At 39.3% G+C, this 23,675-nt stretch overlaps 1 protein-coding gene across 2 annotated transcripts in view; it reads right to left on the bottom strand.

The window, feature by feature from the left end:
• Window positions 1-23,675, bottom strand: part of LOC126416288 (probable aminopeptidase NPEPL1) — a 59,720-nt gene that overhangs the window by 14,239 nt on the left and 21,806 nt on the right. For both annotated transcript variants that reach the window (XM_050083939.1, XM_050083938.1), the window contains exons 7-9: window positions 22,890-23,013; window positions 15,751-15,927; window positions 9,750-9,860 (exon numbers count right to left, since the gene is read on the bottom strand). In XM_050083939.1, coding sequence (XP_049939896.1) covers window positions 9,750-9,860; window positions 15,751-15,927; window positions 22,890-23,013 — 412 coding nt within the window. The remainder of the gene's footprint in view (window positions 1-9,749; window positions 9,861-15,750; window positions 15,928-22,889; window positions 23,014-23,675) is intronic.

Genomic DNA, 23,675 nt, shown 5'->3' with positions numbered 1-23,675 from the left:
CATTGGACAGAAAATATTGGTACGTACACACTATTTATCCAGCAGAATAAAAGGTAAGTGCAGTAAATTTGAACTTCTATACGCAGGTCCATATCGGATTCGCAGCATCCCTCACCCCAATGTTGTACACGTCGAAACTTTGAGAACCAGAAAATCGAAAGGCAACCACCATTGGTCAAATATTAAACCGTTTATTGAATGAAACCACTTTATGATGTAACATGCTATGATGCCATTTACTAATCTTTATGACCACTTATGCAATTATATTCACATGACTAATTACTGATGATTATCGTATTTTTTCTTGGCAAGTGCTCGGCAAGGTAAGGTTAGCAGGTCGCTTTTCTTGTCGTTACACATCAGACCGTGCATATTTTTCCAGATGAACTTACGTATTTTATGAATAATTATGCAATTCTATGTAATGACGTATTAATTTTATCAAATTCTCTCTCCATTAAAGTCTTTAATTCTCGCCTCTATTAACTACACTACATACAAGCTGAACACAACGAACGTCACATTTTGTCTTTTTATGTACGATTGTTTTCATGTTTTGTTTATATGCTCTGTGAAATAGTTAAGGTATAACACACACCAGTTGACTTTGACATTTTTTGCCCTATGATATCTCAACATCGTGACTGTTTTACAATTTTCTTTTTGCTGCTGCATTGTCATATTCTCTGTACATTTTTGCATTTGAACACTGTCAATGTTTTTGACATATTACGTTTTCTGTCATGTTATGCTGTATGGTTAATTATGTCACCATAAACCAGTCATTATTTAGTGGATATATGATTTAAATGCAAGACATTAATCTTTGTTCATCAATTTCAGAAAGAAATGATGCGTGTAAGAAATAAATTCAACAGAAATGGGAATTTCACCTACGGAATAAACGAAAGAAGATGCAATAACTTTATGAGGAAGAGTAAATGGATCAGGATTAACAAGCATTAACAAGAATATACTATACTCATCGTAGAATAGCAGTCTTAACTAATTTTTTCTTTCAGAATACAAGGTGATTGATGCAGGCTGTCAGACAGAACTACACATCTTAGTTTTAGTGATGAAATATGCTAGAGATAAGGAATAGTTGTGTAATGAGTAATGAAGTGATTTTTGCAGATGATAATGAATGCTGATGAATAATGATGAAGAATATGCTGCTATGAATAATGAAGTTTTTCTTTACAGGTGATGATGATAATGGAGTTTTTGATGATATGAATAATGAAGTTTTTCTTTACGGGTGATGATGATAATGGAGTTATGATGATATGGACAATGAAGTTTTCTTTGCAGATGAGGATAATGTTGAAGTTATGTTTATGCTATGTAGTTATTTAAGTGTTTGTTGCAGTTCGTTTTGACAGCAGGTGTTATATTGCATAGTATAATGACTGAAGATTTTGGAAAGGACAGCTATGGAACACATTTTTATACACATTTTACTACCTGTTAATTCGAAGTTCACTACTTTTCAGCATAAAATGCATTTCTCTTTTCAGCTTAATAATCCATTTTTATATATTTTTTGCAGGAGAAATTATTTATGAGATTAATGTGCTATAAGCAGTTGTTCATTAAATCTATGAATGTGATTACATATACTCTACTTGTTTCATAATCTTGCCACAGCTGACTTATGACGGATGACGTTACACATTTTCATTTATACCAACAAACCAGAAACAAATATTTTTCTTCTTGCTTTCCCTTATAATTACCCAAAGCAATGCATTGCTAGCACAAAAACAAAATGTATTACCAGTCCCAAATAATGTTACTAGTTTAAGAGAATTCTGAATAATACTGATCAGCTCTGAATAGTATGTCACTTCAGTAATGACTTCTTAATGATACTATATATATATATATATATATATATATATATATATATATATATATATATATATATATCTAAAAACAAAGATGATGTGACTTACCAAATGAAAGTGCTGGCAGGTCGACAGACACACAAACAAACACAAACATACACACAAAATTCAAGCTTTCGCAACAAACTGTTGCCTCATCAGGAAAGAGGGAAGGAGAGGGGAAGACGAAAGGAAGTGGGTTTTAAAGGAGAGGGTAAGGAGTCATTCCAATCCCGGGAGCGGAAAGACTTACCTTAGGGGGAAAAAAGGACAGGTATACACTCGCACACACGCACATATCCATCCACACATACAGACACAAGCAGACATATTTAAATATGTCTGCTTGTGTCTGTATGTGTGGATGGATATGTGCGTGTGTGCGAGTGTATACCTGTCCTTTTTTCCCCCTAAGGTAAGTCTTTCCGCTCCCGGGATTGGAATGACTCCTTACCCTCTCCTTTAAAACCCACTTCCTTTCGTCTTCCCCTCTCCTTCCCTCTTTCCTGATGAGGCAACAGTTTGTTGCGAAAGCTTGAATTTTGTGTGTATGTTTGTGTTTGTTTGTGTGTCTGTCGACCTGCCAGCACTTTCATTTGGTAAGTCACATCATCTTTGTTTTTAGATATATATTTCCTACGTGGAATGTTTCCCTCTATTATAACTATATATATATATATATATATATATATATATATAATGCTTTGTAACGGGCAAATAACTGCCACTGTTTATTGTAATGAGACCACTTATAATGCCCATGATTATTAATGCTATGACTGTAATTAACTGATTTTTAATCATGACTTCTTAATGGTGTGTATCACCAGTTTCAAATAATGCTACTCATTTAAGAAAGATCTGAATAATACTGAATGATGAACAATGTTTTATACTATTCAATACTTACTGGTCACTGAGTGCCAATAATTAATCTAATTAAATGAATTATGACCTTTCATGTTTTGGTAATTGGCCAATGAGTGCCAATAATTAATGTCACTAAATGAATTACGTTAATAATTATGCCATTAATTAGCTCCTGTTTTCAATTATGATTTTTCATGTTCTATAACTGGCCACTGAGTGCCAATAATTAATGTCACTAAATGACTTATGTTATTAATTATGCCATTAATTAGCTCTTGTTTTCAATGTTGACTTTTCATGTTTTGGTAAATGGCCAATGAGTGCCAATAATTTGTATCGCTCAATGTATTATGTTAATGCTAGGCCAATAATTGACTCTCCTTTTCAATGAAGACTTCTGATGAACATTATTCTGTCATACTAAATATGCTTTGCAACTGGCCAAGGACTGCCACTGTTTATTGTAATACGATTACCCATGACGCCAATAATTTAATTTTATGAACATTATTCTGTAATACTACATACTTGGTACAGAAATGTTCAATAACTGGGCTATGAATGCCGCAAACTACTACTGTAATTCTCAATGAAGCCTATTATGTGACTTAATGTCCTTCACCTTATGAGCTAACTACCCTGAATTACTGCAATATCCATTTGTCCTGTCCATCCTCATGATCATGGAGCACTATATTTGGTTTTTGCACTAATTCTACGTTGGTGTGCCTTGTAAGAGCGTGGTGTTGACACGACATGCTGTCCACCACCGTGAGCGATGAAGACGTTATTATGGTCCCACTGTTTGGTGTACCTAATGTACTGCCAAAATGAAAACATGGAACACTACTACGACAGTTCAGTGTCTTGGCTACGCTGATAAATTCTGATGGGAAAAGAACTTCAAATTGTGTCACTTGGTGTTGTACTTCTGTGGAAAGATATGGACTTTCAGAACAGCTGTGTGCAATCTAAAGTGCTACAACCATGATGCAATCCTTCCCTTTCCTATCCTAATAGTGAAAATCATTTTTTTGCTAACACCATTTATGTTCATGGGCTATACATTTTTTTTTCTTCGATTTGCTGAACTCCAGTGCGAGTACACTTATGTCACTTGTCGACATGAATTTTTTGCCATTATGTTTATTTGTTGTGAAAATGCTAAAGACAATTTTTCGATTTGTTCTGAAGTACAGTATATGTGCACTCTTGTCTTTTATATTGTATATACATTTTTATATTGATGATATGTTCTGAACTACAGTGCATGTGCACTTTTCTCATTTTTCAATATGATTTGTACTCATTCTGTATGTTCAATACTTCAGTGCGTATGCACTTATGTCATTTGTTACTCATTGTATATACATTTCGTCATTTGCTGATATGTTCTGAACTGCAGTGCATGTGCACTCATGTCACTTGTCAACATGATTTTTTGCCATTTTGTTTATTTGTTCTGAAAATGCAACAGAATTTTTTCAGTGCGTGTGCACTTTGTTATCTGTCAAATAATTTGTATATACAGTTTTCTGATCTGCGAATATGTTTTGTACTCACATTTTGTCTTTGTTTGGAATGTTTTGTACTCGGTGTATGTGCACAACATTTAATTCATGTATCTAAATATTCTGTAAATTCTAGAAGTTGATTAATTAAAGAAAAATTTTGCCGCGCTTGGCAAGTCCAAATGACTCACCATCGCTGCCAAATTTTTGCCCCCCCAGTGGAGGGTTATGAAACACGTATGTTGTGTGGCGGCGATGGCGAGGCATTGCAGAGTCTCTGACCAGAGAGCCATTTATCGTGGCTAGTCTGCGCTTGACTGCGCGAGAGTTGCGAGCGGTACTCTGTCAGTAGTAGTCGTGCAGTACAGTTGCGAGCAGTAGTCAGTGGGCAGTCTGTGAGCAGGGGAGTATGTCGGTAGTAGCAGCCCAGTGCAGTTGTGTGAGGAGTCGGCGGGCGTTGACATGGCACTCTGGTCAAGATTCAGGATGAGGTATATTATTTTTAAATGCGCTCAGCTAATAATGTAAATTAACTGTAACTAATTTGTGCAATAATCGCCCCAATAATAATTTTGGTTTTCAAAGCAATTTTTTAACAAAGAATTCTTTAATGAAAGAAATATTCCCTTGATATTCCTTAAAGAAAAGCTTCCCTTAAAAATTCAAAATTTTTGCAATCAATTTCCTCCAAGCTATGGCAAAAATAAATAAGAGCAGATGCAGCTTTACTAAGGTAAGAATTTCAGTTTAATTAATGAACAGGGCCTAAGATCGACATTTCGGTCTGTTTTTGTTTTCATTGTCACTGAGATTTTATTATCACTGAATTGACTTTCATTTTTTTTGTGAGGAACTTACACTTGGGTCAGATTGCTAATTTTTATTAAATTGTCATTGTCATTAAATTTATTTGCTGGGAGGTTACATTAGGTTGTATTCTAGTTAACATTCAATTATTGTGTTTCAAAAATTTCTCTGGGAGGTTACAAAGTTTCTCCACTAAACTTTACACTGATTGTACTTTCAGCAAAGATGACCATTTCAGCTTCATGTGCAGACAGTGGGATTTGTTTACCAATAATAAGAGTAAAACTGGAGTCAAAACTGACTGCTGTATCTTAAACATGCAATCTTATCTATAACATTAAAACCAGATGCACAGTGAAACTTGTTAACCAATACCGATATCTGTGTTCCTGCACTTCTTACACAGAAAAGCAAACACTAATACACAAAATGTATTATAAAGGTAAGTGAGACTGGTAACACTGCTACTTCCTCTCTGCATCAGTTATGCTGAATTGTGCCCTAAACTCCATACCTGGTTGAACTTGCTGCAGTTGCTTAACATTATGTTGAGAGCTTCTGAAATAATGTTTTACAAAAATAGACCAATAGAAATACGACCAACATTGCACTATCAAATTCTGTTTGAAGCCGTTACTGGCAGTTACGAAAAATTGCAAGGGACATGGGTATTTGGATGCACCAGTTCTTTTTAGGAGTCAACAAATAGTGCGAGGCAAAGTGTGTGTAGGTAGACCATTAACTTCAAGAATGGATGATAATGTGGAAAAACTGAAGTGTCCTTTCTCCCTTTTCCCCAGCCAAACTGCAGTCACAGCACTGTGTATTCCTACAGCACAATGTAGCCATATCTGTGTGTGTGTGTGTGTGTGTGTGTGTGTGTGTGTGTGTGTGTGTTAAAGCACTACACTTTTACAACAGATTTTATTCAGTCATAGTCCCAAAAGGTAATACAAATATTACCAGTTTTTGCCTATTATAGCCATCTTCACACACAGTAGAATTACAGTATCATTCATCAAGAAGCAGCATAACAGCAACATACATGACAACAGCTCTTATACAACCTAGGGTAGAACAGCGAAAACCTTTTGGACTAAGGCCACAGGAACTCACCACTATCACATGGTTTTTGCTGACCTCTCCCCAATGGTTACACATTCTTGTTCAGGTGAGAAAGGCCTTTCAATTAGCTATTAATGAAACTGATATATTTACTGTATAGTTCATCATGTTTGTCAGGACTCTGCTCAGGATTCTATTTATTGTGAAGGTAAATGACAGATTCTGTATGATGTTTGGCAACTATCCTCTGCTAGCTCTATGTTTTTATATGAATCCCCAAACTACAAATTCTCCATTACAATTTGTTTAGTAGAACAGTCAAAAATTTGAGCACATATTTATTGGAATAAGATGTATACTGGACAAACAAGATGAGTCACTGCAATATTTAAAAGAGTAGATCTGTATAGAAAACAACACATTTTTTGGATGTACATAACAATAATAAATAATAATAAGAAAACACATTGTCACAAGCCTACATATAATATGAAGTCTTGCATAGCACTATAAAGGGAAAACTGATTACCATTCTTAAAGAATTGGACATTTATCTTCATTGTGAAGAGATTCCAAAGAAGTTTATCAACAAACCAGGTAATTATACCAAGTAATATTATTTATGAACTGTACTTTGAGATTGGTCAGCTTGGAACTGATTGGTAATGGTATATTCAATTGGAGCTACTTGTGGAGTGTTGTAAATGGCTGGTGTCCACAATGTCAAAACACCTGCAAGTGGCTCACAACACTACAGGAAATCAACCACCACTACGAGGCACATGATCCAGCAGCAGCAATGTACAGTGCTGCATCATTTATATTTTGTATGAAACTACCAATTACTAATTTTTTGTGCCTATGTGATTCTACTTTGACATTCTTTTAAACAATGGGTTAATATTTTAGTAAATGTTTTGTGTAACTGCCAACATTATAAAACAATGAGCTATAATTTTAATATTCCATTACACCAGCATGTTTTTCTGGTTTGTTTTAGAATATAAAATGTCCATTGAGATGTTCAGTTCATTGTTTTAACACAATCAGCTCCATATAACCCAATTTTACAGGGTACCACAGAAATGTTGCCGCTAACTTCTAAGGGAGGTTGGGCACATTGTTAGGATTGGTAACTGCATAGCAAGCTATGGCCACAAACAACAAAGGTGAGTGGTAACAGATGTCGATGATCGGAAAGGAAACGAGACTGATTTTTTTGAAACTTTATTGGACATATGAGTACACATAGTGTACGACATGAATAGAGCTCTAATGCTCCAATTTTGCACTGTCAGATGCCACGCATGTCTGACACCGATGGAGTATTAACTGCCAGCCAAGCTTGAACATACCGGGAGTTTCTTTTTGATTGGAGCAGCTGTGCAGATAATTCTTGCGACGAGATCAATTTCAGACTCCACAGGATCATGAGACATGAGAGGTTTTGTGAGTGCCACGGAACCAGTCCATTATGCCCAATCAACGAATGTGGGAATGACTTGTTCAGGTACCTATGAAGAGCCAATAAAAATGAATGCTTCACTCTTGTATTGTTATCCTAATGAGTCTGAAATGGATCTCATCACATCATCGTCTGGGCAGCAGCTACAATCAAATAAACTCCCAGTGTGTTTGAGCATGTCAGGCACTGGATGCTCTGTTGGTATCAGTATGCATGGCCTCTGATAGTGCAAGCTTCAAGCATTTATTGTAGCATTAGAGCTGTATTCATGTTGTACACAATGTGTACTCATTATGTCCAATAAATGTTTCAAATGAATCACATACTCGTTTCCTTTCCGATCTTCAACAGCGTCAAACACGATGGAACGGTATTGTTTGCTGATGACATTAACATTCTTCTAAAAAAAAGTATTAGTTTCCACATAAGCAGAAAACCCAAAAATAACTCTTTAAAAGTGAAAGATGAGCTCACAGAATGTCTATCACAAACCAAATTTCTAGGGGTGCAGGTTGACGCACAACTAAAATGGACTGAGTATGTTACTGTCCTCGGGAAACGAATAGCTTCAGCATGCTTTGCACTTAAGACTAATAAATTCTGATTGAAGTAGCTCATGCACTAGAACAACTTACTTTGCATATATTCATTCTGTGATGAGTTATGGGATAATGTTCTGGGGAACAAATGAGCAGAACAGACAAACACTCTTTAAGCTACAAAAAAGGGCTGTACAAATTATGACAAAATGTAGCAAGACAACTTGCTGCACTAAGCTGTTTAAATGTATGGGAATCTTGACTCTTTGATGTGAGTACATTTTGCAAACAGCGATAAAAAAAAAAAAAGATCAGTACACAATGAACAGGTCTCTACATGAACATGGAACCAGTTACAGCCATCACACATCTCAAAACACACAAACACACACACACACACAAAAGTGTGTGCTATATAATGGAATTAAACATGCCTTCAGGAATGACCTAAAAATTATTTGTTAGAAAAGTGTATTTATATTAGACTACCTAAAACAATGCGTAAATTTCGTTGACAATAATTCTAATAATTAATTACTGAAATTAAGAGGCATTTTACAACATGTTCAATAGAACAGTGAAATACAATGTCAAAATGGGTAACTCAGTAAAGCAAGACATGTCTGTATCTATTTATGTGTGTAATTGTGTATGTTTATGTATCTCTGTGTTTGTATTTTATGTATTTATGTGTTGACATATCCATAGAATTTACATTGTCTATGGATGGTTCAAATGGCTCTGAGTACTATGCGACTTAGCTTCTGAGGTCATCAGTTGCCTAGAACTTAGAACTAATTAAACCTGACTAACCTAAGGACATCACACACATCCATGCCCGAGGCAGGATTCGAATGTCTATGGATGGATAGATGGATAAATAAATAAACTTCCGGTACCAGTTACACATGATGTTTGTGTTCTGAGCTGTTATGCAGTTCTCAATCCTTGTGATGTGCCACACCTCCCTAGAAGTCTGTCATGACATTTCTGGACACATTGTATATACTCAAAATGAATGTGCTATGCCTGTCCCATTCCTTTCTTTTTCCTTCCCTATCTTCAGCAGCATTATGGCGGTATATCTGAGATAATTAGCTACAGCAGAGCATAGTGAATTGCTGTTGCATACTATATCTAACATCAAAATATTGCTAGAAATAACTGAAAACAGTACTGTGTATTACATCTTGTGGTTGTGACTGAATAAAAATATTTGTAAATGAGTCAAATTTCTGTTTTTCCATTAGACAATATTTACAATATAATTAAGATCAACACGACTGCTTGCCCTAACAAGACAGAACTTTAGAATATTCTTACTTTGTGCCACACAGTTCACAGCATTGTCACTGTTTCTGTACTCATTTCTTACTTGTGATAATGCTATTGAAATCAAGTCTTTCTCAGCAAGCAAGTGACTATGTAGTCAAGTGGTGGTGTTAGTAACATTATTTCTTGAACGTGTATGTTAACAATTATTCTGATATTTGAAGGCATACATTAACAATTATTCTGATATTTGCTGACAAGTCCTAACATATGGCACACTGCTTAAAGATTATGTAACTTTACTCGGGTTGAGGAAAAAAGTACTCACACTATGCACAGGATACGCCATGTCGACATGTATCCAGGCTCCAGGATAATCAAAGCCAAGGTGCGCACCAACAAACAGTCCTGCACATGAAGACTGGGCATTGCTCCGATCCTGAAAAGAGGAAAGAATATTTCTGAACATTGAAACAGAAATAGAAATAAAATAAAAGTGAGAAGTAAAAGTTATTCAGTTTGTTGGTACTTGCCATCTTCTTTTAAGTTACTATGGATTATTGCAGAACACCTAAAAAAAAATTGTAAGCAACTTTGTCAAAATGTTGTTTGACATTTCACTGCAGTACACACCACTGTGCATGTACACAATGAACACACAGCTACAAAAAGTTGTAACTGGTAATTTAGTCTTGTTTGGAAGAGATTACACTAACACCACCTTGAATCATAGACATTCCTCTTAAGAAGAGTTTTTTAATGAAACCATAAAAAACAAAGATTGTTTCTGATTGACAAGTGACATCTGTTGCTCCACACCCCTTCCTATATATTGTGACTTCTAGTGTTTTCTGTTAATTTAATTTTTCTTTTTGATTTATTGCTTTTAATTTAATTTTTTTGCTCCTTACAACTCTGACTCGAGAACTGCCATATTAACATTACATGGAAAGAGAGAGATACTCGATTGGTTGATTGGGAGGGGGGGAGGAGACCAAAGAACGAGGTCATCGGTCCCACAATTCCAGGTGGCAGAAACAACAGGAGGAACAATGCTAACAGCATAGTCCAGTTGATGAGATAGGGAACTGGGCAAACAAAGACGCAGAAGGAACATTGGAGTGGCAGGAAGAGTAAGGAACAGGAAAGGAGGTGAGGTGGGCAGGGGCGAGAGCAGGACGCATCCCAGAAGCACTATGCATGCTGGGGTGCAGGCACCACCACCACTGCTGCAGACAAATCCCAATCCCCATCTCATACCATACCATATTATACCATTACCATGACACCACAGGGAGACAACACAAAAAAAGGAGAACAAAATGGCACAAAAGACTAGACAAAATACAGGGAAAGGAGGGGGGGGGGGGGGGGGGGACCTGGTTGTTGTGCAGGCAAGGTCAAAGGCCTCCTAAACTGGGAGACTCTAGTTCCAGACGGCAATGCAGGAACTGAAATCTGGGAGGACAAACACTTCTGCAAAGAAAACCAAGGACAGACATGACCAAGTGAAGGTCATCCACTAGCACCCATGACGTGGAGAGTGGTAGGACATATTTAGTTCAAAGGGCCGAAAGGTGGAGGCAGTACAGCAAAATACGGATCACTGTGAGGGGGACCCTGCAACTACAAAGAGGGGAGGGGAGTGGCCCCATTACAGAGTAAAAGAACTGTAGGTCAACCTGGTATGGCCGATACGAAGATAGCAGATGATGGTAGATTCCCGCTGGGAGAGGCAGAAGGAAGAACACCACATAGAGGTGGACCCTTAGTTTAACAAAATTTGTTGGATGGGAACAAGTGCCAGCCCACCAATGAGCAAAAACGGAATTTGACAAGAAGCTGCAAATCCACCCCTGGAGGAGTCACAGAGGTGGTAGGTGGTTGCCCTCCCAGCCAGATAATCGGCAAGCTCATTCTCTGGATTACCCAAGTGGTTGGGAACCCAAAGGAAATCAACCAAACAAGCAGCACGGTCAAGATCAGCAACAGCGTCGTCAATGGCAGAGACCAAGGGGTGGTGGGAAAAACACTGAGCAATAGCCTGAAGGGAACTCATTGAGTACATACACAACAAAGTTGGACAAGGGAGGACCGTTTAATAAAGCAAAGGGCTGAGTAAATGGCCACTAGTTTGGCAGTAAACATCATACACATGGAAGGTAGGAGATGGTGTGCCATGCCAACACAAGATGTGAAAGTATATTGGTGGATTTGGAGGATTTAGAGCCACAGCGTAAAAAAACTATAGGACCCCGAAACTCCCGTAAAAGGGGGCAGAACAAATGACTGAACACCATCAGAGTGATGGAGGCTTTTGTATCACAAGAGAGATCCATCTGAATCTAGGGCTGTGGAACTAGCTGGGAGGGGTGGAGGGTGGACAGGAAGGGGGGGGGGTTCCAGGAGAGAAAGTGGCCTTGGGAAGGGAACAAGAAGGAAGATGGAATTTGTGATAGAAGTGTGGCAGAGCCCAACTAGTAAACTTAACCGAGGTCAGGCAACTTCCTGGAGCCACAAAAAGAATAGAATAGAAGGGGTAAGCATGGAAAGAGCTGATAGAACTTGCTCAGGAAACCATGCGCTGGGACTGCTGAACCAAAAAAAAGGGGGGGGGGGGGGGGGACAGGACGGAATCCCAGTGCCAACCAGAAGACTGACAGTGCTAGAATAAAAGGCACCAGTTGCCAAATGGATACTACTGTGGTAGACTGGGTCCAAGAGGAACAGTGTGGAAGGGGCAGCTGAGCCACAAACTTGACAACCATAGTCCAGATGGAACAGAACTAAAGCCCAATAAAAGCAGAAAAGTCCCAACAATCCGCACCCCAAGATGTGTGGCCAGGGAAGAGAAGCACACTGAGTTTACGGAAACACCAAATCTTCAGAAGGTGGATATGGGGCAATTAAGTAAGTTTGCTGGGGACCACAGTCAGACATTGAGCAATGAGGTAGAGCTCCAGATCGAGATGGACTGTAGTATGGCGACAGAAATGCACCACTCATGGTTTGGGGAAAGAATTGAAAACCATGTGAGAGAGTCCACAAAACAGTATGTGGATGGTGCACTGGAGCTGTCACTCTGCGGGGGCCACCAAAGTTGGATCTAGCCCAAATAAACCATACAAAGCAGGGTAATCAACCGTCCGACAAAGCCCACGAGTCCATTAATAGTAACAAAGAAAATAAGGACACTTAATATAGAACCCTGTGGACTGCCATTCTCCTCAGTCCGCGAAGAGCTGAGAACAGTGCCAACCTGAGCTCAGAGCAACCTGTGGAACAAGAACAGGTGCATAAAAATGGGGCAGGGGTCCCAAAGATACTACTCATGGAGTAGTATCTCATGAAGTGTAAGAAAGATGTGATGGTACCAAGCCGTTTTGTATGCCTTACAAAGATTGAAGAAAACTGTGAAAAGATGGTTACGCTGAGAAAGAGCCAGCCAAACTGCAGTTTCCAACCAAAGCAGACGATCAGTCAGAGACCATCCCTCCAGAAAGCCCCAATGGTAGCAAGAGAAAAGGTCATGAGATTCGAGGATCTGACAGAGCTGATGAGCCACCACCCCTTCAATAACTTGCAGGGGATGTTGGTCAGACTGATTGCTTGGTAACTATTGATGGAGGACTTATCCTTACCCAGCTTAAGGAGGGATCCACAGTGCTGTTCCTCCACTGACGGGAAAATGCCTTGCAGCCAAATAAGGTTAAACACCTGCAGGAGGTATCATCGTTGTGGAGGACTGAGCTGTTGAAACAATTGGTTTTGGATGGAATCAGGGTCTGGGGCTGAATAGGGGGAAGAGGAGAGGGCCAGTTCCCATTCAGTGAAAGGTTCATTGTAGGATTCTTCCTGACATGGGGTAAAATGTAAGTGGGAAGCTTCGGTTCACTGTTTCCAGAGGAGGAAGGTGGGCAGATAGGAGGCTGGCGCTGAAATAGATCGCAAGGTGTTCTCACTGATCCTTACATGGAAGATGGCCTCCGACAACCCTGGAGGATGCAGAGTGTAGCCCACACTCATGACAGAAGAATCTATGGAAGAGACAAAGAGTTCCCATTACACCGGTTTGCTCTATTTGATAAGAAGTAATGGGTTTTGGTGCAAAGATGTTTAAAAAAAGATGAGAGGAGGACAGTGCCACTTAAGGTGTTGCAAGGCTCGACAGCAATCATGGATGGTGATGGCAATGGCCGTGCTCCACCATGGGGCTGGTTGGGGCTAAAGAGGCCCGTCATGTGAGGAATGGCAATTCATCGGCGTAAATAATTGTAAGTCATGGATGACTTTATCAATACAACCTGACAAAGAGGGGGTAAACACAATCTAGGAGGTATATGGATGCAATCAATGTAATGGAAAGTCCTGCGGGGTAACCTAACCATCTGGAGGCAAGAGGAATGAAAGAATCAACAGGAAGTGGTTGCTATTGCAGCAGCGACCAGTGTAATGGAGGGAGAAGAGGAGGGGAGGTGAGCAAAGATCAATGGCAGAGAAAGTGCCATAAGCAGCACTAAAACGGGTAGGAATCATCATTAAGAAAGCACAACTCGTGATCTGCAAAAAACTGGTCTATGAAGAGACCCCAGACTAGACAGAAGCACTGCCCAAAAGAGGTGATGGGCACTAAAATCCCCGAGGAGGAGGAAGGGAGGGGGGAGTTGCTGAAGGAGGGCAGTGGATGAGGTTCATGTCACCAATGTGCAAATACCACTCGAAACCTTCAAAAGGACAACCCTGTTCTGACAAAGCACAGAACCCATGACGCGTCAGCGATTGAGCATCGTAAAATGAGATTCCTATAAAATGACACAAGCTGCAGAGTAAAAGGAAATGAGGACTGCAACTCCGGAAGGTGATGGCAGTTTTCATTAAAATTTCATTGAATAATCATGGAACAAGGGTCTAAATGTGAGGTGAATGGGCTGGTCTGGTCACACCGCCAGGTCACCACGAGTCACCAACTAGGACAGGGCAGCATTCAAAAAAAGGGGGGTCAGGTCGCAAGGGGAGTTGGCACCTTCAGAGGTAGCGGTGGGGCCTTGTCCTGACACTTGTTTCTCCTTTTTTTATTTCACAGGAGAAAGAAAGCAGGCTTCAATGAGACCTGGAACTGACAAAGAGCAGGTGATCTTAGGGCGCATGTAATGTGGGTCCCATGGCTGACACGTACCAACAGACCTCTAACCTGGAAGACGCCAGGAGAAGGGGTTCCATGAGAAGGCCCCATCACAGCAGACGCTGAAGTACAGGACACTTCTCTGGCCGGGTGGGGTGGGTGGCACATACAGGGGAGGGGGTCAGGACTGGGATAAGGAGAAGGTGCAAAGGACTTAACAGAGGCAAAGTTAGATGTCATAGACACAGGGTGAAGACAGTCATATTTCTGATGAGACTCAGTCTAGGATAAACACTACTGTATTTTCTTGTAAACCAGGAAATGCAGCGTGTGGGGGGGGGGGGGGGGGGGTGCCTCAGCCAAAAGGGTACGTAAGACCCCCACCACACGGAATGGCTATCTTTCTGGCAATATAGCATGAAAAGGACAACTGCATTGATTATAAGATGGAAAACGCAGTAAGGCCAAATGCCGAATACGCTAAGTAAAGTGTTCTTCCCCAGTTGGCTCACACTACAGAGAGAAAATTCAGACGGGGAAGTCAAACCCCAAAGCAGGGAGGGGGAGAGAAGAGATCCCACAGCACATGGGATAGAAGATTCATGAGGATAACCAGGCTGATGTAAGCAAGGACACAGAGAGAGGGGAAGGAGCAAGGGCAGGAAGGGAGAGGCACGTTGGGGAAGGGAATGCAGCCCAGGAAGGAAAAAAGGGCTGCAATAGCTTGGGGCCCAATGTGCACCACACACAAAAGAGTCATGAGCCCTCTGGTGAGCAAAATACTTGGTGATTCAACTGTTTGCACTCTGACCAGTCCAAAGAAATGATAAATTTGTAAATATATGTTGAAGTAAGAAAAATGAGCTATCATTTTATGGAAACTTGGTATATAAGTGCCTTTTTTTACTAATGTTAACAAGAGTCTTAGAACTTCTACAGGCTTGATTACTGTACAATGGTTGTCTCACAGACTGCCACACGCAAGTAGATTTAGAAAGATACAGAGAAAATGGGGCATTCAATAAAATTATGTACGCAATCAACTGTCTTCTAAAATATACACTGTTTTTAGAACTAATCTAATAATAATGCTTAAATATACACTGTGTTTACAACTAATACAATAATAATGCAACTCTAATCTGCTAACTGCCACGCACAGCTTCAGATCTATTGACAACTAAACTATATTATGGATAAAACTTACGGCCACTGAATTCTTCATGTCAGCCACTGCAGATGCAAATTCACTAAAATGTAGCTCAGGACAATATGGTATAGGGAAGACTAGGTCACCTGAGATGCGGCCTGCAGTCACAGTAGCTGTCTCCCATTGTCCACTGTTAGTTAAAACAGCAGCATGGTACTTTCCAGTTGATATACCCTGCACAGTGAAAATATGATATTACTCCATTGATTATACAAAGTATTGTCACAATTTAAGTGTCAAGTTACCTAACAGTGCAGTTTTTTCCACCTTTGACAAAATTTTTGGGAGACAAATGTTACAATACTGAAAATTCAAATACTGATAATATAGACAGTAATTTAAATTTTTATTCTCATCCCCATTCCCATCTCTTGAGGAATCACACTAAATTACAATTTATCTATTTTCATTTACTTTTAAATCATATTTCTAAAATGCAACTACAGCAGAACAAAAGCTATAGTTATATTCCAGAATACCAGTATTGTAAAAAATGAATATACCAGACATCTTCAAAAGATACTAATCTTTTTTATCCAACAATTTAGGTATAAGAATGAAAACAATCAATTATTGGCAAAAAAATTTAACTAGATAGGTAAAAAATCTACTCACCAAGCGGCAGCAGAACACACACATAAAAGATGGTTGTAATTGGCAAGCTTTCAGAGCCAGTGGCTCCTTCTTTAGGTAGAAGGGGAAGCAAGAGGAGTGAAGGTAAAGGACTGGAGAGGTCTAGGAAAAGGGGTAGATTTCGGGAAAGTCATCCAGAACCGAGTGTCAGAGGTGACTTACCGCATGGGATGAGAAGGAAAGACTGATTGTTGGAAACTGAGTTTTTCCTTCTCATCCCATGTGGTAAGTCTGCCTGACCCACGGTTCTGAGTGACTTTCCCAAAATCTGCCCCTTTTCCTAGACCTCTCCAGTCCTTTTCCTTCATCCCTCTTGCTTCCCCTTCAACCCTTCTGCCTGAAGAAGGAGCCGCTGGCTCCAAAAGCTTGCCAATTACAACCGTCTTTTACGTGTGTGTTCTGCCACCACTTGGTGAGTATGTTTTTTATCTATCCAGTTAAATTAATTTATGTACAAGGCTAGACATCCGACAAACTTTAAAATGAAGTAAATTTCCTGCATGCTAATATCTTGGCATCAGCTGTGTTAGGCACAGATGCACAATCTATAAGTGACATATGAAAATTTCTGCCAGACTGGCTCTCAAACTCGGATTTCTCACTATCACGAGCGGTCGCCTTAGCCACTTTGGCTATCCTTGACCACCTCTCAGACAGATCCAAAACTTCCACTCGTCATACTGTATACATCTTTATAGCATAGACTCCTACAGTCATTACCTAATGCTTGTAGCTTTACTCTGTATTGCCACACCAGTGCAAACACGACTATAGGAACTGAGACACATTATATTACTGTCTTGTGCCCACTATGGCATTTTGTATTTATTTTCTTGTCTGTGTGAACAGACATTAATGACAACTGACAGGCAGCTGAAATATATTCACTGAATACGAATATGCTTGCATCAACTTTGTAGTTATAGTTGTACTACCTGTTAGTAACATATAAAAATTTGTGCTGGACTGGGATTAACCCAGATCTCCTGCTTATTGTGGTCACATAATGATATCATTCATAGTATAGGAAACATACAAGGTTGTTTATTAAGCCCTTAGAAAACCCAAGGGATGACATGTACTACTGAAACAATTTGCTGGTAGTAAGGATTATATGTCGCTAGAGAATAGGTAAAGTTGCAATTGTATCCATCACTTGGTTTCACTGTCCCATTTCACTGAAGCAACATGGAAAAAAGTTAGTTTCGAGCAGTGAATAAACACTTCGGTTTAAAAGGAATAACACCAAAACAGATCAAATCCGAGGTAGATGAAGTTCACATCACACCTGCTTCTGTGTTTACAATTGGATAAATGAGTTTCAGTGTGGCCATACATCCACAAAAGATCAACTGTGTTCAGGATGTCCAGTTAAAATGACCATCCCAGAAACGATCGACAAACTCCAAAATATGGTTCTGAGCGATTGATGAATCAAAGTGCATGAAATATTAAGGCCGCAGGCATATTCCAAGGTATTTTCAATTTTGCATGAATATCTGAGTGTGGAAAAAATCATGGCAAGATGGGTCCTGCATTGGCTCTCAGTAGAGAATAAATGCAACATTGTGATTGATGTTGAGGCTGTTTTTGCACTTTTCCATCAAAATTCTATCGGATTTCTAAGTCAGTACGTAACTGTGGTCAAAACATGGGTACACTACTATACTCCGGAGACTAATAATCAATCAAAACAGTGGATTTTTGAAGGCAAATGAGCACCAAAGAAGGCAAAGATGGTGATACCTTCTAGCAAGGTGATGGGCACTGCTTTTTGGGATGCTTGTGGAAACATCTATGTCAATTAATTGAAAAAGTGACAAACAGTAACTGGAGAGTCTTTTACGCCGTTATTGTACCAGTTGTCCAAATAAATAAAGGAAAAGTCCTCATTTGAAAAAGAAAAATCATTTTCTTCCATCACAGCAATGCATGCATGCAGTTGCAATGGCCGAAATAATGGAATTAAAGTTTGAATTACTGCAACGTCCACCGTATTCACTGGATCTGGCCCCAGTGACTGTTTATTTAATTTCCTAACTTGAAAAAAAATGGCACGGCAGTTCACATCAAACAAAGTGGTCACCACTTAAGCAGATGCCTGTTTTGCAGATGTTCTGGAATCCTACTTTTTCATGGCTAAAATAAGTTGGAGCAGCACTTGGAAAAATGTATGGAGTTAAATTTTGTAGAGTGTGGGGAGGGCGGGGGAATCCCGAAATAATTGTTATTTTTTTCCCCTAAGGACTTATTGAATGACCATCTAACTTTAAAAAACATCCAGAAAGACAATTTTCTCTTAATACAATCTTCTGTATAAAACAATATCATTTATTTGAAGAGGGGAAATGGGAGGGTACCTCTGGATGCCTCAACAGGCGTAATTATTATGAGAAGAGTTGTTTGCATAGGAACGTCTATATTGCCATTACAAGTACCACCAGCTTATCAAGAGAAGCAGCTACTTCCAGAGGCCACAATGGAAGCAATTAACTAAATTTCTGTTTTGGAGGGCTCAAATCAGATGCTGGTCGAATGAGAGTTTCTGGGTGTTTCCCAGACAGTCTGTGAGAGCAATGCTACATTCTGATTTTAAAGCATGTCAGAAATAACCCAGCTGACTGAATTTTATTTAGCAATTTACTGATTTCTGCCAACTGGAATACTTCAAAATTTTGAAGTTAGTGCCAGGCTAAGATACAAGTTAATTACTCCTTTTCTTTGTTGGAGATCTGACAAGAGATGCAATATTTTAATGAGCATAAATTCTAAATTGAGTCCTTATAAAATCCATGGGCAATCATCTCATGTGCAAACTGGGTGCAATCTTCCAAAATATGGCGCAGTAATGTTCATACAATGCATGTTATATCACAAATCGGAAAATATTTAACAGTAAATTGACAGCAGCTCTGAGGGCAGTGTACGGGAGCTGGCACCAGGAAACATTAAAAGTACCTCCACCACACTCTCAGCAGCCATGCCTCCAGAAGTCCTGACTCTTGAGATAAATAGCACAGCCCTTCCATAGGCCAGAAGTTCAGCTCACTCCACGGATGCCAGCACATCACTTATGGATAGATTAATAATGACTCGGCTTCACACCAGGACTCTCATGAGATGAATGCTTGGATTTTCTGTGAATTTTGGTTTGTGGACTGTGTGTGTATCACTGACTGTTATTTCTGGACCAATCAGCGACTATCAGAGTTTGAACTGTGTGTGTGTGTGTGTGTGAATTTTTCCAGTAGAGTTGCAATTCGTGGAATACCAAACCACAATCACAGACACTAGAGGATCCCCCTATTGGAAACAAAATCTGTGCTTCATGATAAAGTATCCTTTTTGGAGGCACTTCTTCTTACATAAATGGCTGGAACCACCAGGGCCCAGTAGAAGGTTTTACTACGCAGCTTCTTGTCATTTGTTTTGAGTCACTCTTACCACTGATGCATTTCATTTCAGAGGAGTCACAGACTTCGGAGTGTGATGCAGTGTGTATCCTCCATTCCTCCTTAGTTGCTAAATCCATCACTAATTCCTCCAAATTTCTACCTGTCTGGTATCCATCAGAATACCATCACCTAGCCTAGTTGTTTTAAACAAAGGAGATGAAAAACACCTTGGAATATGCCTGCAGCCTTAATTGGTTCAAATGGCTCTGAGCACTATGGGACTTAACATCTGAGGTCATCAGTCTCCTAGAACTTAGAACTACATAAACATAACTAACCTAAGGATATCACACACATCCATGCCCGAGGCAGGATTCGAACCTGTGACCGTAGAGGTCACGCGGTTCCAGACTGAAGCGCCTAGAACCGCTCAGCCACACCGGCTGAAAACATGCGCTTGATTCATGATCTTATATACCAATTACACTCCAATTACTGTGCACAGCATTCTCTGTGGGCATGACACATAACCAACTGTCTACTTCCAAGAATGGCCACAGTGAAAATTGACTGTACAACAGCCAAACATGTTATGTATCAAAATTCAAATGATCAGCAGCTGCTTCACTACGCTTGCCATTTGGATACTCCTTTCCAGCACAAGCTTTTCTGAGCTATGCAGATGGCAATTCTCTCCCTGCATATTCATAATCCCCCAGCCTACACTTCTGCTAACCTGTTTCCCACTGCCTCATCTTGCCTTTTCCCTTTTCTCTCTTTTCATTATCCATACCCCCCCTCCACCATTCAGTTCGTGTACTGTCTTGTCCCCACCATTATTCTTCCTGGCCCCCCCTCCCCATCCTGTCCGCATGTGGGCTGGCTCTCTCTCTCTCTCTCTCTCCCCCTCTCTCTCTGTCTCTCTATACCCCCCCCCCCTTTCCCTCTTCCCATCCCTCTCCCCTTCTCTCTGTCTACCTGTCTGTCTCCAATGTACTCCCTCTGTACCTTTATATCTCTTACATGCTCTACTTCCTCAGAAGTCCTATTGTCTTGTTCTGCAACTCCCAAGTCATCTGTCTTTCCTGGTACTTCCTGGTATCCCCTCCTCACCTTGTGCAACCTTCCCTACCCCTTCTGTACATCAATCAGATCAGGCAATTGCTCTCTAATATTCAGTGTCTCTGTGGCTGCAGTAGTGCGCATTTGGGTGCCTGTGCGTACTTTCTGCCAGAAGAAGAGCCAGAGCTCAAAACCTAGTTAATATTGTGTTACATAAGGGAGGGATGCATTATGTTTCAGTCTGCTGAAAGTGAATGGTTGCCTTTCTTTATGTTACATATTGTTCCACCCATCCACAAATTTCCATTATTATTATAGTTTTTAAGTTCTTCACATACAGTAACAATATCAGTTTCAAATGGAACAAGAATACCTGAAATGTTGCAGACTCTTTCACACTCAGAATGTTGTTCATTCAAAATGCTGATGGACTAAACACATAATTTGAATCCTGCATATGTACAGTCAATTCCACAAACTTATTTAGTGTTTTGTCATCACATTTTTACAGAAAAGAACAAAACAGTTCAGAAATAAGGATTACTGGCTTCCTTTTTGTGGATGTTGTACTATTGATGGCATTGGCAAAACAGTGGCACTTGGGGGTTATCATTCTTCCATTCAAAAGTGTCTCTTAGGACTTCCTGACTGTAGGTGATACTGTAGTCCTCCTCAATGCAGTGATATTGAAAGAAACATGTATGAGGCGTTGAGTAGGTAAAAATGTTTTTAGTATGGCCATTTCTAGCAGGAGCAAGTTATGAATGGTGGAATGGTACCTTGTAACTCAAATCTGAAACAACTAAGGAGTTGTCTAGATTTGAAAACATATGACAGGATGACAGTTTAGCCCATACTCTGATGTCTTTGTTATAAAGCTCATGAGTGGAGCACAACAATAATACAGTTCGTTTCACTTTGTAGGGAATTGTTACAGGTACACTACAGCCAAGCTGTAGCTGCTAAGAATTTTTTATTGAAATTTCAGAAACTATTTATTGCAAAATGTGCAGGCAGCAAATTCAGATAAAAGAATGAATCTTAAAAAGTGAAGAAACAAAGTAATAAAGTGGTTTCTGAATTTTTCATACAAGTATCTCCAAACAGCCACCACTGAAGATATTCTACCGTAAAAATAGTTACAAAAATATCAGTCAGATGATCCGATTCCAAATTCATCATTATGATGAACAGGGTCCTAAAAAATAGTTTTCATTTCATTAACAGCTTCAGCAATGCAATTCTGAATAGAAGAATGGACAATGTAGCCTGTTACAAAGTAGTGAAGTTGGATTCAGCACTTATGAAAAATTATACCCTGTTAATGTAGCGAAAATTTTATTTACTATGATGTACACTAAAAACAACTTTTAAAATTATTACAAAAATGTCAATTAAATTAGTTCACAGTATATAGGACACGACCTTATAGAAGTCTATGATCATTCTTAGCACTTACATACAAACTTTGTCTAGATCACAATGTGTTTATTATTCCTTATGGCTCTGAGCACTATGGGACTCAACTGCTGTGGTCATTAGTCCCCTAGAACTTAGAACTACTTAAACCTAACTAACCTAAGGACATCACACACATCCATGCCCGAGGCAGGATTCGAACCTGCGACCGTAGCAATCGCACGGTTCCGGACTGCGCGCCTAGAACCGCGAGACCACCGCGCCGGCTTATTCCTTATGACAACTGTTAATGCACTGGTCACTGTAATATATGTTAGAACTGCTGATGTGACACATTGTATTTATGCTTCAGATTCTATTTTGATCTGATGATGGCAATGACTGAAAATGTATCAGAAGAAATCATAAACACATTGTGGTCCACACAAATTCTGTGTGTAAAATCATTCTGATATAGCTATAATAGTGCCAATAGTAACTGATTCCCTCATGACAGCTATTGTGACTTTGCAGTAGGTTTTATGATTAGTGTAAAATAGTATATATAGTCAGCACAATCCAAGAAAATGACCACACTATCATGATACTGACATTGAAAGTTGAGGATTTTTTAATAGTTAACATTACCTGAGCACCTGTGAGTGTAGCCATATCAAGAATAATATTTGCTTTTAGATCCTTATGGGCGTAGGAAACACCATCTGAAAGCACCAACCGCCCCTCAGCATCAGTGTTGTTTATTTCCACTGTCCTAAAATATGACATAAAATACATGTACTCTGGCTAAATTCTTAATTAGAACCACAGTATCCAGTATATTTCCAGGTAAAAATGCTACAGAAAGCTATGGACACAACAGCAGTACTCAGTGTAAATACAAAAACAAACATATCTATTTAGTTTAACATTACATCACCACTCGTGCGCAATGTAGCATGAGAAACGTGATTACGGACACTGACAGGAAGCTTGTGTAATGAGTCTTGACAATTATGGACACAGGTCACCTGTATCATCATAATGGTACACTACTAAATCTCATGCTAACAACTATTTAAAGTTTTCTGGCACCATTCTTTCTCATTAGAAATATGCAGTAATGAACTCTAACTGTAAATATGCATAAAAGGAGAAACAGTCTTCATGTGCAAAACATTACATTGGAGAAGCAGAGAAATTTTGTTACATGATTCACAAAAGAAATTAAAGTTTGTAGTGACTTATATTAAGCTTCTGCAATGAATAAGAATCACCAGCTGATAAAGCAATAAATATTGCTAAAAACTGTGCATTGGAACCCTTTTTATGGCTAGGTAATAACATTTAATGGAATCAACAGCTTGTATAATCTAAAATGAAAATGCATCATATAGGAGCAAATATGCCAAACAGAATGCATGCAGCACTGAGGAT

Source organism: Schistocerca serialis, chromosome 8, assembly GCF_023864345.2.
Source record: "Schistocerca serialis cubense isolate TAMUIC-IGC-003099 chromosome 8, iqSchSeri2.2, whole genome shotgun sequence".
In the NCBI taxonomy this organism is placed as follows: Eukaryota; Metazoa; Arthropoda; class Insecta; order Orthoptera; family Acrididae; genus Schistocerca; species Schistocerca serialis.
The sequence above is the reverse complement of the archived record's forward strand: the minus strand, read 5'-3'. Positions and strand labels throughout refer to the sequence as shown.